The following is a 12,699-nucleotide window of genomic DNA, read 5'->3' as shown; positions in this document are numbered from 1 at the left end:
GAGATCAGATGGTTATCAACTATTGATAGATCAGTGAAAGTCAGAATACTCTAAGCTATATTCATGTATTGTAAACATGATCAGTAAATACTGCACATAATTCCGGTCAGTGATCCATGCACCTGATGGCGCCTGCAGAGGAACGTCTGATAAAACCAATACAGTCAACGCTTTATCAGACGTTTTCTGTAGACGTCAATGTCTGTCAACGAATAGCAGCGATCAATCAGCTATTTAACAAGTTCACTGGACCTGCTGCAGCTTCTCCAGATGTTTGACATAGTTTTATATTGTTTAGCTGCATTAAGCTGCAGGACCAGAGATGTTATCTGATGAGAAAGTGACCAGATTGTCTCCAAAGAAGCAGGAGATGCTGACACACGTTATAAGTTTAAAGATAAAAATAAAAAAAAATGTGAAGTTATGGTTGGAGAAAAGTATGAAACAAGCATCAGAATGAGCAGTTTTAGGGCCTCTGTCACTTTAAATCCAAATGAGCTGCTGCTGGCGACGCCATGTTTACAGTGCAGGTGAAAATGGCTGCAAACAGATGAACAGAGAACAGAAACACCAACAACCAATACAAAAATGTTCAAAACAGCTAAAACAAAAAACACAAATCAAGCAGTAAAAACGTAGATTTATTCAGTTCATTTGTTAAGTCACAGGTTCCAGTTGATCGATCCCAGTTATCAATAAATCAGTTTATTATTGAAGCAGTTTAACATGTTTCATTACAGCGACTGTGGAGAGGAAGAACTCCCCCTAACAGGAAGAAACCTGCAGCAGAAGCAGAACCGGGTTCAGAACCAGCAGCCATGAGAGGAGATGGAGCAAAGACCCAGGAGAACTTTCTGTTCATGGAAGTGAAAAGCTTCAGAGGGAGAACAGTTCGGTGATGCAGCATCATGCCAGGCAAGGCCCAAACCCACGACCTCAGTGACCCCAACCACCGGCCTCTGCAGGAAACCCTGGAAGTGTTCCTGGGTGGCGCTTCCTGACCCAGCCCTCCATTTGGACCTTAAGCTTTCTCAGCAGTCTTCCTTAAAATGCTGCAGGTATCGTTCTGTTAAGTGATGAGTTTTTGAAAAGTGATGATTTCACTCTGAGTTTTTAAAGGCCTGAAACTCGTCCTGTTGTCAATATTAAAACATTTGTTTACTGAAAATAAACTCCTATATGTTGCTGAAAACTTATTTCTTAGTTTTGTAGTATTTCAAGTGTACGAAAATATTTCCTCTAGAAGCTAGACAAAAATGTTGTTTTTGCAGTGCAGCTTTGCATTTTATTGTTATGTGAAATAAAGGTAAATCAGATTGAAGAGATCAAATCAACCAGGGACAGAACATTGTCTGTTGTCATGAAGATATTTCAGAACCTGTCAGGTAAATTCTGCATGTGGTTGATCCACCTGCTGGATCCTCCATCTGATTAAACCTGAACAGCAGCAGCTACAGGCCAGCAGCACATTTTTGAAGTTCACTGAACTATGACCTGCAGCAGTTTTACCACATGTTTCAAATAGTTTTCTATGTTTTTAGCTGCGATAAGCTGCAGAACCAGAGATGTTATCTAATGGAGGAAGTGATCGGAGCCTTTAAAGCTCAGGCAGCTGCAGAACCGCGTCACTCTTCACTTTCAGATCCTGCAGAACCGACAGACAAGATGTGCAGCGTGGCAACCGGTGAGCTAACACTACACATGGAAATGTTCAATTTATTATTTTTAAAGTAAAGCGTAACTCTGACACAGTACTTGGTAGCTTATTTTACTCTGTCGTGGTTCAACTCTTAAATATTTCAGATTTTAGTTTATTACTTATGTTGAATACAAATTACAGAAGCCAAATAATATCGAAATGGTCTGAAATAAAAGCAAGTGAAACATTTAAACAAGAACACCAAATATTTTAAAAATATTTTTACTTGTTTCTATTCAAACTTTAAAAATATTGTGATGTACATTTTTGACATTTTGAAAGCGACTGTTTGCTTTCAGCAAGAACAACATTCCTAATAAACCTTCTTTCTACGGGAGACAATTAGGGCAAAAATTACTTCTTACATTAGTCTCAAAATTTATATCATCAAGCATGCTTCATCTGAATTAATTATTAAATCACTGGATTTATTGTCCAGTCGCCCTTTTCTGTTTGAGTCTGTTTAGTTTTGGTGCTGATGTTTCATGTTTCTCCAGCAATCAAGAGGGTGGACCTCCACTGCCATGCCAACAATGTCGCCCATAATACCCATGAAATCTCTACCAGCCAACTGATTGTGAGACGAGGGCAGCCTTTCAGCGTCACGTTGGAGCTGGACTTCACTTTCAGCACATCGGAGCCAATCAAGCTCATCGTGGAAACAGGTGCCACACTTTCAACCTTCAGCAACATCCTGAAGGATGAAGAGCTGCATAGAAATACATTTACCAGCCACGTTATAACAGCATCAGCATCATCATTTCTGTCCATCCTTATTGGTCCTTTGCATGTGATGTCACCTGTCCGGAACTCCGCCCGCTCCGCCATGACGGACGTCAAAACATCCAATGCTAGTCTAAAAATTCGGTTTCTAAGCTAACTGTTTCCAACTTTTGTAAATCCCGGCCTCTTTGAGCCCAACCGGGTCAGTTACCTTCACAGACAAATTAGCTCGACTCCAACAAGTAAAAGCCTTTAATAAACTGACAAAAACAACATTGGAAAGAATTGTGACGTGGCTGCAAAGGGTCAAAACAAATCAGGAATCTACTGAAGTAGAAATGATTTTCACTTGTGTACTGAAACGATTCTCTCCTAAGGTCGTTATCCATCACCAAGCAGAGGGACCAAGTGTACTTTTGGTACCAGAGGACTGATGTGTGGTGTGGGCACTAAAGCTGTCTGGAGCTGCAGCATCGACACCAAGTCCTCCCTGCAGACCGGCTGTGTGACCCTTTCCGTGACCCCTCCAGCTGATGCTCCAGTGGGGAAGTACTCTCTGTCCATAGCGCTGGGGAGGCCGTCGGCCGTGAAGGAAAGCCTGGTGGTGCTTTTCAACCCCTGGTGTCAGAGTGAGTACTGACCCAAGAGAAACTTTCCAAACCCGCCAAAGACGGAGAGATGGAGGAAACTGCTCAACAACAGAAAAAACCTTGAAGGATCCCATGTTGGTTGATTCATTGACAGGATCTTTGTCTTGGTTTGCAGATGACTGGGTGTACCTGCCTGATGAAAAGGAGCGTCAGGAATATGTGATGAATGAAAAGGGACACATCTACAGAGGGACGGCCTGCTACTTCAGTCCAATGTTCTGGGACTTTGGACAGGTGAGGTTTACAAGAATCCATCCATCATATTTATTGTACATTCAGTAGCAGGCAACAAACACATTCATTGGCTGTAGCTGTAACTGGGGGTGGAGTTCCTCAAAAGTCTATCCTGGAGTCCGTCTTGATTTAGGTACAGTTACAAAATCCATGTTTACCAAATTTCTGGGTGTTTTTTTTACTACATTTTTATTTTTTATAAATCTGTCCTCCCTTAAGACAGATTTAAAGAATCATTTCAATCTTTGTTGAACTGCTTGGAAAGCACCAAAGATTGGTTGTTTTGGTTTATGTAGATCAGATTACTCGGGTGGATTCACTAAATGCCTCCATAAACCTCTAAAATGTGACTGAATACTCACAAGCAATGACCGTGGATCATGATCTTTGGCCAAAGATCATGATCCAAGTTGTTTGTTGTTGACAACAAGGACCATAATCTTTGTTGTTGGCCAAACAACAACTGGCCAAACAACAACTGGTTAAAACCAGTTACTGGTTTTAACTGGTTTTAACTGATAAGGAAGTCGGCATCGTCTTCTTAGCAGTTTGAGGAAGAAATTGTGGATACTTGTCTCAAGTTGTTGGACTTCAGCCCAAAACAAGAGTCTATCACGATGATGATGTTTCAGTTTGCTGCAACCTCATTTATATTGGCCGTCCTTTAAAACTCCTTTAAAACTCCTTAAAACCCAACAAATCATTGCAGTCTTTGTTGAGCTGCTTAGAAAACACCACAGCTTGGTTGTTTTGCTTTATGTGGACGAGTTGAGTCAAATACCTGAACTATGAACGTCTAAGATGCCAAAGCAGTGACCATCCAGTAATCTGGATTTTGATCTTTGGCCAACAACATGCTGGTGCTCATACGTCCAGCATTCTGTTTCTTACAGTTTGAGGAAGAAATGGTGGATATTTGCTTCAAATTGTTGGATGTCAACCCAAAACACAAGCGAGACCCTGAAGATGATGTTTCAGCTCGCTGCAACCCCATCTATGTTGGCCGTGTGATCAGCGCCATGGTGAGGCCAAACCTTCTCAAAAAGTCTCATTTAATTTAAACCTTTATATGGATTAACATTTCTCCATCTGACAGATCAACTGCAATGATGACATGGGCGTTTTAGAAGGATGTTGGGATGGCGGCTACCAGGACGGTGTTTGTCCAACCAGATGGACCAGCAGCATCAGCATCCTGCAGCGCTGGTTTAAGAGCGGCTGCAAGGCGGTGAAGTACGGACAGTGCTGGGTGTTTGCTGGCGTGATGTGCACAGGTGACGTACATTTATTTCGTTCTCTACTCGTGTTGCCGTTGCGTAAAACGAATTTAAATGCCGTCTGTTGTTCTGATCGCAGTGATGCGGTTCTTCGGCATACCGTGCCGCGTTGTGACAAATTTTGTGTCTGGTCATGACACAAACAACAGCCTCACGATTGACGAGTATTTTGATGAGTACGGATTAAAACAAAGGGGAAATGCAGACAGTATCTGGTAAGACCAAACGAACAATAAACTCAAATTTTTAACAACTATGACAGTCCTTTGTTTGCTCCTTTTTTCTCAAACTACTGTTTGAAATCTTGGACTTGCTTTTGTTTGAAATTGGACAAGAAAGTGAGTTCAGCTGTTAAATCAAGTTTCTTTCATTTGTGTCTTTTAGCAAAAGTAAAGGTGCTTTTATTACAATTTATTGCATTTAATCTAAATGCAATAAATCAATCTTCTTTACTGGTTTTAACTGGAGCGCAGAAACAAGAAAATCCAACACCAGTGTTGGCTTTCTTGCATCGGCTGCCGATATTTTAAGATTCTTTTCATAGTTTCCAAACTGATATCTCTGGTTTATCTTCTGCATTTACATTTTTCATCCAGAACAAATAATCAATTATTTCGGTCCATTAGTTAAGTTAACTTGTATAAAACATTTTAACAAGGCTAAGTGCTTCACATCATCATAAAATACAAAGTCATAAACGCCGCCATGCAGTAAAGAATTGATGTTGACATTTCTTCATGCCGTGCAGGAACTTCCATGTGTGGGTGGAGGGTTGGATGAGGCGGCCAGACCTCGACCAGGGTGGCCGCTACGATGGCTGGGTCTTCGATCCAACTCCTCAGGAAAGGAGTGAAGGTTAACAGTTTTTGTTCTTCCGCTCTAATGAAGTTTGCTTTTGCAAAGGTTGCTGAAGTCGGATCTGTTTGGCTCAGGCGTGTTCTGCTGCGGTCCGGCTCCGGTGACGGCCGTCCACGACGGCCACACCAACCTGAAATATGACATACCCTTTGTCTTCAGTGAGGTCAACGCTGACATCGTCAAGTGGAAGGTCAGAACGGCTTCCTGATGTTTTAATATGGAGCCCAAAATCAATCAAGGTCAGAACTTATGACCTAAATTGGGGCCATAAAGTTTAATCAAAACAAAATAAAAATTTGACAATTTTTTTTTACTGTTTCAATTTTTTTTTTTTCCATTTCAAATGTTAGGTTCTTTTGTTTAAAAATGTTTCAAATCTTTAATTTTTCAGTTGAAAAATATATTTTTTCAGTTTCAAATCTCTTGCTGTGCCATCAGTAACATTTCAGACGTGTTTGATCTCAGATTAAAGCTGATGGCTCAAAGATAAAAATGAAATACCTCACTGACACGGCGAAAGTGGGCCAGAAAATCTCCACCAAGGCCGTTGGCAGCACAGCAATCAATGATCTGACAGACGCCTACAAACACAAAGAAGGTAACGATGCTAACGCTAACTCTCAAAGGCTGCAGCGGATTTGATCAGTTTTAGTTATTTGTTAGACTAAGCTAAACATGCACTACCAAAAGCATCTTGAGATGATTTCTCTGCTAGAAAAATAAATCCCTGTCAAGTCACTTCTCGAGTCAGAATCATATCTGTCAGCTAAACATATCTGTTAGCTTCTGCCGTAGGTTGATGGTAATATTAGTCCCAAACTGACCCAAAAACTGTTTATTCAGCTGAGAACAATTCAAACGTTTATCCTCACCAGGCTGCACAATGGAGAGAGTTGTCTTTGACGCGGCTGTCAGACGGTTGAACCCACCAGGCCACCATGTTCTGCACGACCCCCAGGAAGTCCTTGTGCCAAGAGAGGTGGAACTGTCATTGAAGGTAAGTTTGACTTGAGACACTTTTGTGTGAAAGTACATCAGAGTGAAACCATCAGATATATTTTGTCTTATCGACAGGAAACCTGTTTAAGGAATTCGCAGGACATCAAACTGAACCTGAAGCTGAGCAACAGAGGCCGCGGAGTGAAATCGATGTCCATCGTTGTGAATGTCCAGGTCACAAACTACACTGCAACCAAAGTGACGAACATCCTGCATGATTCCCATTTCCAAAAACTAATGGCTGGACAAGGTCTGTCCATGAATCACCCAACTGATCGATGTGATCTGTCCTATTTCAATCAGTTTACCCAGTAACTCTGAAAACTAACAGGAAATCTCATGCAGGGTTTATAATTTTATATAAAAACATTTTCAGCCTTCTGGGACAATCATCAATGCCAATAACTGACATGTTATAGCCTAAATGAAGCATTATAGCCTAACTGTCTTCCTTTTGCCATTCATGTAGTTGTGAATATTCCCATCCTGATCCCGTACTCGGCCTACTGTAAGTACGCCGCTACCCACGACAGCATGAAGGTGTCGGTCGATGCAACAGATGAAAACGGTGACATCTATGAAACCGACACTGACATCACCCTGGAAGAACCGCCCATCTCCATTAAGGTCGGACAATTTCCTACCAGGAAACCGAGCAGAGACAAAATAACCCTGAGGACAGGGTGTCCAGAGTGGAGCCCATTTTGAATCCACAATGTTAAGTTCCATTTGTGGCCCTCGAACTGATTCTTGGCCCCCGAATGCATTTAAAAAATGATACAAATTTGGCCCGTAGATTCAAAAGGAGTCTTTTAATTTTTAATCAGGGTGAAAATTGTGACCAACAAAATTTTCTTACACAGGGATATTTAAAGTCCAACTCAAAGTTTTTATGTTTTTATAAATAAACTGTAACTAAACATAAAACCAAGTTTTCCACAGACTTTTATTGAAAAGCCGACTTTGCTGCATCCAAATCAGCTTTTATTCTTTCTTAAACAGGATGCGGGCCTTGACTGTTTAAATGAAAGTGAACTGTACTGCAGAATGAATATACTGCAGTAAATCATAATTATGACATAAAAGTAATGAAAATAGCATGTGACGTTTGCTCCAGGTTCTCGGTGAAGCTCGTCTGCACCACCCGGTGACGGTTCAGGTGGAATTTCAGAACCCGCTGAATGAGACGCTGAGGTTCTGCTCTTTAACCATCAACGGCTCCGGACTCTTCAGATCTGAGTTCTTTGACAGGTAAACCAGTTACTCTCTTTTGTTTACCAATTCAAAGTAGGTTTAGCTGTAGTAGAGTTGACTTGTTTTCCCTTTATCTAAATGGTTAAATGTGATTCAACGTTCTAACGGGATTCCTCCTGTAGCATCAGAGACCTGCCAGCCAACACCACTCTGAGGCACCAAATCCAAACGACCCCCTACAGAGCTGGACTGAGGACAGTGGTGGCCGACTTTGACTGCAGCGCCTTCAGAGACGTCAAGGACAGCTGCACCGTCTACGTCAAGCCTTGAGTCTTTGCCTGATTCTACAACCTGCCACATCAAAGCTGGGCTTTTGGGCTTTTTGGGGACAGATGACCAAAAATATTTTGTCATGGTTTATTGATTAATTATGCAAATTGTTGCATTTATTTTATTGGGTTAAACATTAGGTTGTGTTTGTACGGCGTTGCAAAAATTGTGTAATTTGGGGAATACAGAATGCTGCTAGAAACTATAAACTCTTCTTAAGCCAAAGACTTTTTGTTTTCTTGTAATTTTGTGACAACAAAGAACTTTTCAATCCCTAAAAGGTATTTTGAATCCACAATGTTAAGTTCTCTAAGCTTTTTGTCTTTCAAACATTGTAGTAGCGTAATAAACTAATTGGTGTCAGTTACAGGGATAGTTAAATATCATCTGCATAGAATTGAGTTATTTCTGTTTACAGGATCTCAGGGACCTGAGAGTTCTCCAAGTCAGTAAGGGACTTGGAGAGTCCCTTACTGACTCTCCCTTACTGACTCTCACTTACTGAACCTGGAGATCAAGAAGACATGCAGCAAAGGTCCAGTGATTGGAAACTGAACCCAAAATGGTGCCCACTATTCTGTCTAAAGAACATTTTAACATCTCATTTACAAATATAAAAAAAACATAGAATGTTTTCTCAAATGGAAAGGTAAAATACCTTTATATTTAAGTTAGCTAAACGACTGCACATTTAAACAATTAAAATTGCTGTTGGGTCAATGTTTAATCTCCCAATTTAGGATATTTCCTTTCATAGACATTTATACAATAACTGATTTATTAATGCAGTACTTAAACTCAGTCCATAGGGGGCGGTAACGCGCCACTCGTTCAACAACAAGACGACCGATGACGTAGCGGAAGTAGAATTTTGAATCGTTTCGTCCGTGGAGTTGCTGAGGCCACTGTGATGCTAAGATAAAAACAAATACCAGACATTTTCCGATCATTTAGGCAGAAAAAGACCTTGATGCGGATCCGGTACCGCTCGGTCCAGAGCCCAGTTGTTCTGTTTCATCAGGTAAAACCAACAAAGCGGAAAATAAGAAATTATTACTGTTTGTATTCTTCGCTAGTCTCGTTTGTTAGCGTTTCCGAACAAAAAGAGGCGGAAAATAATCAGCTTTATTAACTGTCATTTTTAGTTTATATTCTCTTTATATTAGAGGGAAAGTTTATGAAACGCAAGAATTGCTTTGGTGTTTTAATTTTCTCTGGTTTTGAGTGTTTTGATTGTAGCGGAAGTTAGCCTGTTTCTGAACCTTAAAGCCGTTTTTGTTTGAAATTGAATGGCCCTTCGTGATTGGCTGGATATCTGTGGTGACGTAACTCATGTGGAACGAGTTAAAATTTAAATTGTTTTGTTTCAAGCCTTGGGCACAGAAATGTTTTAGTCTCATGGGAACAATGCAAAATTTTACAGATTTTACTGCACACATTAAATATTCACAAATCTTTAGAAATTTTACTATTCTTTAGTTGTTTTGTTTTCTTTTTACTTTTATGTAAATTATAATGTTTATTTGGAGCGTGGCGGATTGTTTCTTGGCCTGACAGTGACAAAAGGTAAAGTTTAGTGATTTTGTGGTCATTTAAATCTTAATTAAGTTGTTGGCTCTATAAAACAATAAAAGAGTTGCAAAATGAGCAAACAATGTTTCTAAAACAATACCAGGCTGCAGGTCCACCTGTACAGGAACCAAGCCAGGTTACAACTTTTCTATCACTGGATTCTTTCTTAAGACCAAAAACTAAACATTGTGTGACAAACTCATAATTGCCCTGAAGTTTGGCATTAACTTGATTAAAAACCATATAATGCACTGTAAAACAAAACCTCATGAAAACCAATAAAAAAACAGACATTTTCATGGTAAGAAAACTTTCTGCTTAGCAAAAATTAAGCATTTTATACCCATGTACTTACCATTTCAATTTTTTCTAGGTAGTTTACTTCCAAAAATTGTCCATAATGAAATTAGATGTTTTTTGTCACAATTGGAGTGTTTTGATAAAACAAATAATTTGTTTTATCTACATATCTTTAGGTTACAGAAGACTTTGACAAACAAACATTTAAACCTAAAACAACGGCTTGATTTGAGCCGACTTCATCTCCAATGAAGGTTAAAAAGGCACCAAGCAAGACAAAGCTGCAGCAGGAAGCCATCTACTGCTCAATCTGTCTGAACCCACTGAAGCGACCAGTAACTATCGCCTGTGGACACAGCTACTGTATGAGATGCATAAATCTCTACTGGAATGGAGAAGATCACTCTAGAGTCTACATCTGTCCTCAGTGCAGACAGAGCTTCACTCCTAAGTCCATTCTGTAAAAAGCACAATGTTTGCTGCTTTAGTGGAGCAGCTGAAGGAGACTGGACTCAGTAAGACTCCAGCTGATCACTGTTATGCTGGACCTGAAGATGTGGCTTGTGATGTCTGCTCTTGGAGAAAGATGAAAGCTGTCAAGTCCTGCCTGGTCTGTTTGGTGTCTTACTGCAAAGAACATCTCCAACCTCATTATACATCTGCTTTTGATAAACACAAGCTGGTGAATCCCTCCAAGATGCTACAGGAGAACATCTGCTCTCGTCATGATGAGGCAATGAAGATCTTCTGTCGTACTGATCAGCAGTGTATCTGTTATCTCTGCACTATGGACGAACATAAAGGCCATGAAACAGTCCCAGCTGCAGCAGAAAGAGCTGAGAGGCAGATGAAGCTCCAAGTGAGTCGACAACAAATCCATCAGAGAATCCAGGGCCGAGAGAAAGATGTGAAGCTGCTTCAACAGGAGGTGGAGGCCATCAATGTCTCTGCTGATAAAGCAGTGGAGGACAGTGAGAAGATCTTCACTGAGCTGATCCGTCTCCTCCAGGAAAGAAGCTCTGATGTGAAGCAGCAGATCAGATCCCAGCAGGAAACTGAAGTGAGTCGAGTCAAAGATGTTCAGGAGAAGCTGCAGCAGGAGATCACTGAGCTGAAGAGGAAAGACGCTGAGCTGGAGCAGCTCTCACACACAGAGGATCACAACCAGTTTCTCCTCAACTACCCCTCACTGCCAGCACTCAGTGAGTCTACAGGATCATCCAGCATCAAGATCCGTCCTCTGAGACACTTTGAGGACGTGACAGCAGCTGTGTCAGAGCTCAGAGATAAACTACAGAAAATCCTGACAGAGCCATGGACAAACATCTCAATGGCAGTCAATGAAGTGGATGTTCTACTGGTAGAACCAGAACCAAAGACAAGAGATGAATTCTTAAGATATTCACAGGAAATCATTCTGGATCCAAACACAGCACATAGGAATTTGATGTTATCTGAGGGGAACAGCAAAGTAACATCAATTGACCAACAACAGTCTTATTCTGATCATCCAAACAGATTCACTGAGTATTATCAGGTCCTTAGTAATGAGAGTCTGAGTGGACGTTGTTATTGGGAGGTGGAGTGGCACGGAGAGTTAGTTTATGTCGCCGTTTCAAACAAGAACATCAGCAGAGCAGGATTTGGACTCAATAACAAATCTTGGACAATATGTTGTACCACAGACAAATACACATTTCATCACAAAGGCATTCCAACTCCAGTACCAGGTCCAGTTTCCTCCAGAGTGGGAGTGTACCTGGACCACAGAGCAGGTATTCTGTGTTTCTACAGCATCTCTGGAACCATGACTCTCCTGCACAGAGTCCAGACCAGATTCATTCAGCCTCTATATGCTGGGATCTGCCTGTCTGGTGACTCCTCTGCTGAGTTCATTAAACCTAAATAGTCAGCAGTGATCTGATGTCCAGACTGTTACAATGTGTGTTTAAGTTTCAGTGTCTTTAGTCTCCATTATTACTGCTGAGTTAATTGTTCTGTCATTTCTTCACTGAGATCATTGAAGATAACTCTGTAATCTTTATAAACGGGTCAAGTCTCCACTGTCAGAGGGGAAATTCATGTAAATATTCAGCAAGTCATGCATTATTATTTGTGAAATTTGAATCTGTCAAAGGTTCTTCCATTGGTTGAAGTGTTTTTGTGTTGGAGTACTGGTCTAGTGAAAACTGAGCTTGATGTCAGAAACTTTTTCATAAAACTGTTTAAAATGGTAGCTGACATGTTAAATAATAATGTTTCCTCTGCATGTAATGACAGCCAGGAGGACACTAAGCTCTGCATGGTGGTACTTTTTCTGTTTATTGATGAAAACAGATATTAAACTGCTGTATTAAATGAAGATGTTTACAAAGCAAACAGCACCCCCTACTGACAAATGCAGGGACTGACGTTGACATGATTCAGGCTGATTAGCCTATTGGCAGCTGAAGGAGCAGGAATTAAATGCAGACTAATTTCTGCATTTATTTCTCCTTTACTTTGTTGCCTTAAAAAAACAAGAACATTTAATTCCATATGATCATATCTCTCACATTAAATGTCATATTTATCAGTCTGATATGCAACAGCAACTACTTCTGTTTCAAAACACATTAGTATTGATTTGTAGAAAGAACACATTTACTGTTATTTGCATCATTTTACAAAAAATGTCCCTTTCATGAAGTTATAAACATTTGTAAAGCCATCATTAAAAATGTGAAAAATGATGTAAAACGAGCCTTATTTAAGTTATTTTATTTTTACATTTAAAAAGAGGATGCATGAAACAAATGTACAAAGACTGAATAAACACATTTTTGTAAAGTTTAGGTGGAAAGAGAAAATATATTTTCGTGCC

General features: G+C 40.3%; 1 protein-coding gene and 1 pseudogene across 1 annotated transcript; both read left to right on the top strand.

Annotated features, from left to right (window-relative positions):
- Window positions 1-985: 985 nt before the first annotated feature.
- On the top strand, window positions 986-8,192 carry LOC129376575 (protein-glutamine gamma-glutamyltransferase E-like). The gene is made up of 16 exons (XM_055056170.1): window positions 986-1,058; window positions 1,542-1,684; window positions 2,197-2,364; window positions 2,800-3,051; window positions 3,188-3,306; window positions 4,200-4,328; window positions 4,403-4,580; window positions 4,663-4,798; window positions 5,332-5,438; window positions 5,516-5,631; window positions 5,907-6,039; window positions 6,317-6,438; window positions 6,516-6,690; window positions 6,910-7,067; window positions 7,558-7,691; window positions 7,817-8,192. The coding sequence occupies exons 2-16, from the start codon at window positions 1,576-1,578 to the stop codon at window positions 7,962-7,964; spliced, it is 2,184 nt and encodes a 727-aa protein (XP_054912145.1). The 5' UTR covers window positions 986-1,058; window positions 1,542-1,575; the 3' UTR covers window positions 7,965-8,192.
- A 494-nt stretch (window positions 8,193-8,686) lies between these two features.
- Window positions 8,687-12,244, top strand: LOC129376576 (tripartite motif-containing protein 16-like; annotated as a pseudogene).
- The last annotated feature ends 455 nt before the right edge of the window (window positions 12,245-12,699 follow it).

This window comes from Poeciliopsis prolifica, unplaced genomic scaffold (genome assembly GCF_027474105.1).
Source record: "Poeciliopsis prolifica strain line A6 unplaced genomic scaffold, Auburn_PproV2 SCAFFOLD044, whole genome shotgun sequence".
In the NCBI taxonomy this organism is placed as follows: domain Eukaryota; kingdom Metazoa; phylum Chordata; class Actinopteri; order Cyprinodontiformes; family Poeciliidae; genus Poeciliopsis; species Poeciliopsis prolifica.
The sequence above is the reverse complement of the archived record's forward strand: the minus strand, read 5'-3'. Positions and strand labels throughout refer to the sequence as shown.

Excerpts from the sequence above, each read along its gene's own strand:
- LOC129376575 (XM_055056170.1), top strand. The coding sequence starts at position 1,576 with ATGGAGGAAGTGATCGGAGCCTTTAAAGCTCAGGCAGCTGCAGAACCG. Across the intron at positions 4,799-5,331 it reads GGAAATGCAGACAGTATCTG|GAACTTCCATGTGTGGGTGG; the intron begins GTAAGACCAAAC and ends CATGCCGTGCAG. Across the intron at positions 5,632-5,906 it reads CTGACATCGTCAAGTGGAAG|ATTAAAGCTGATGGCTCAAA; the intron begins GTCAGAACGGCT and ends GTTTGATCTCAG.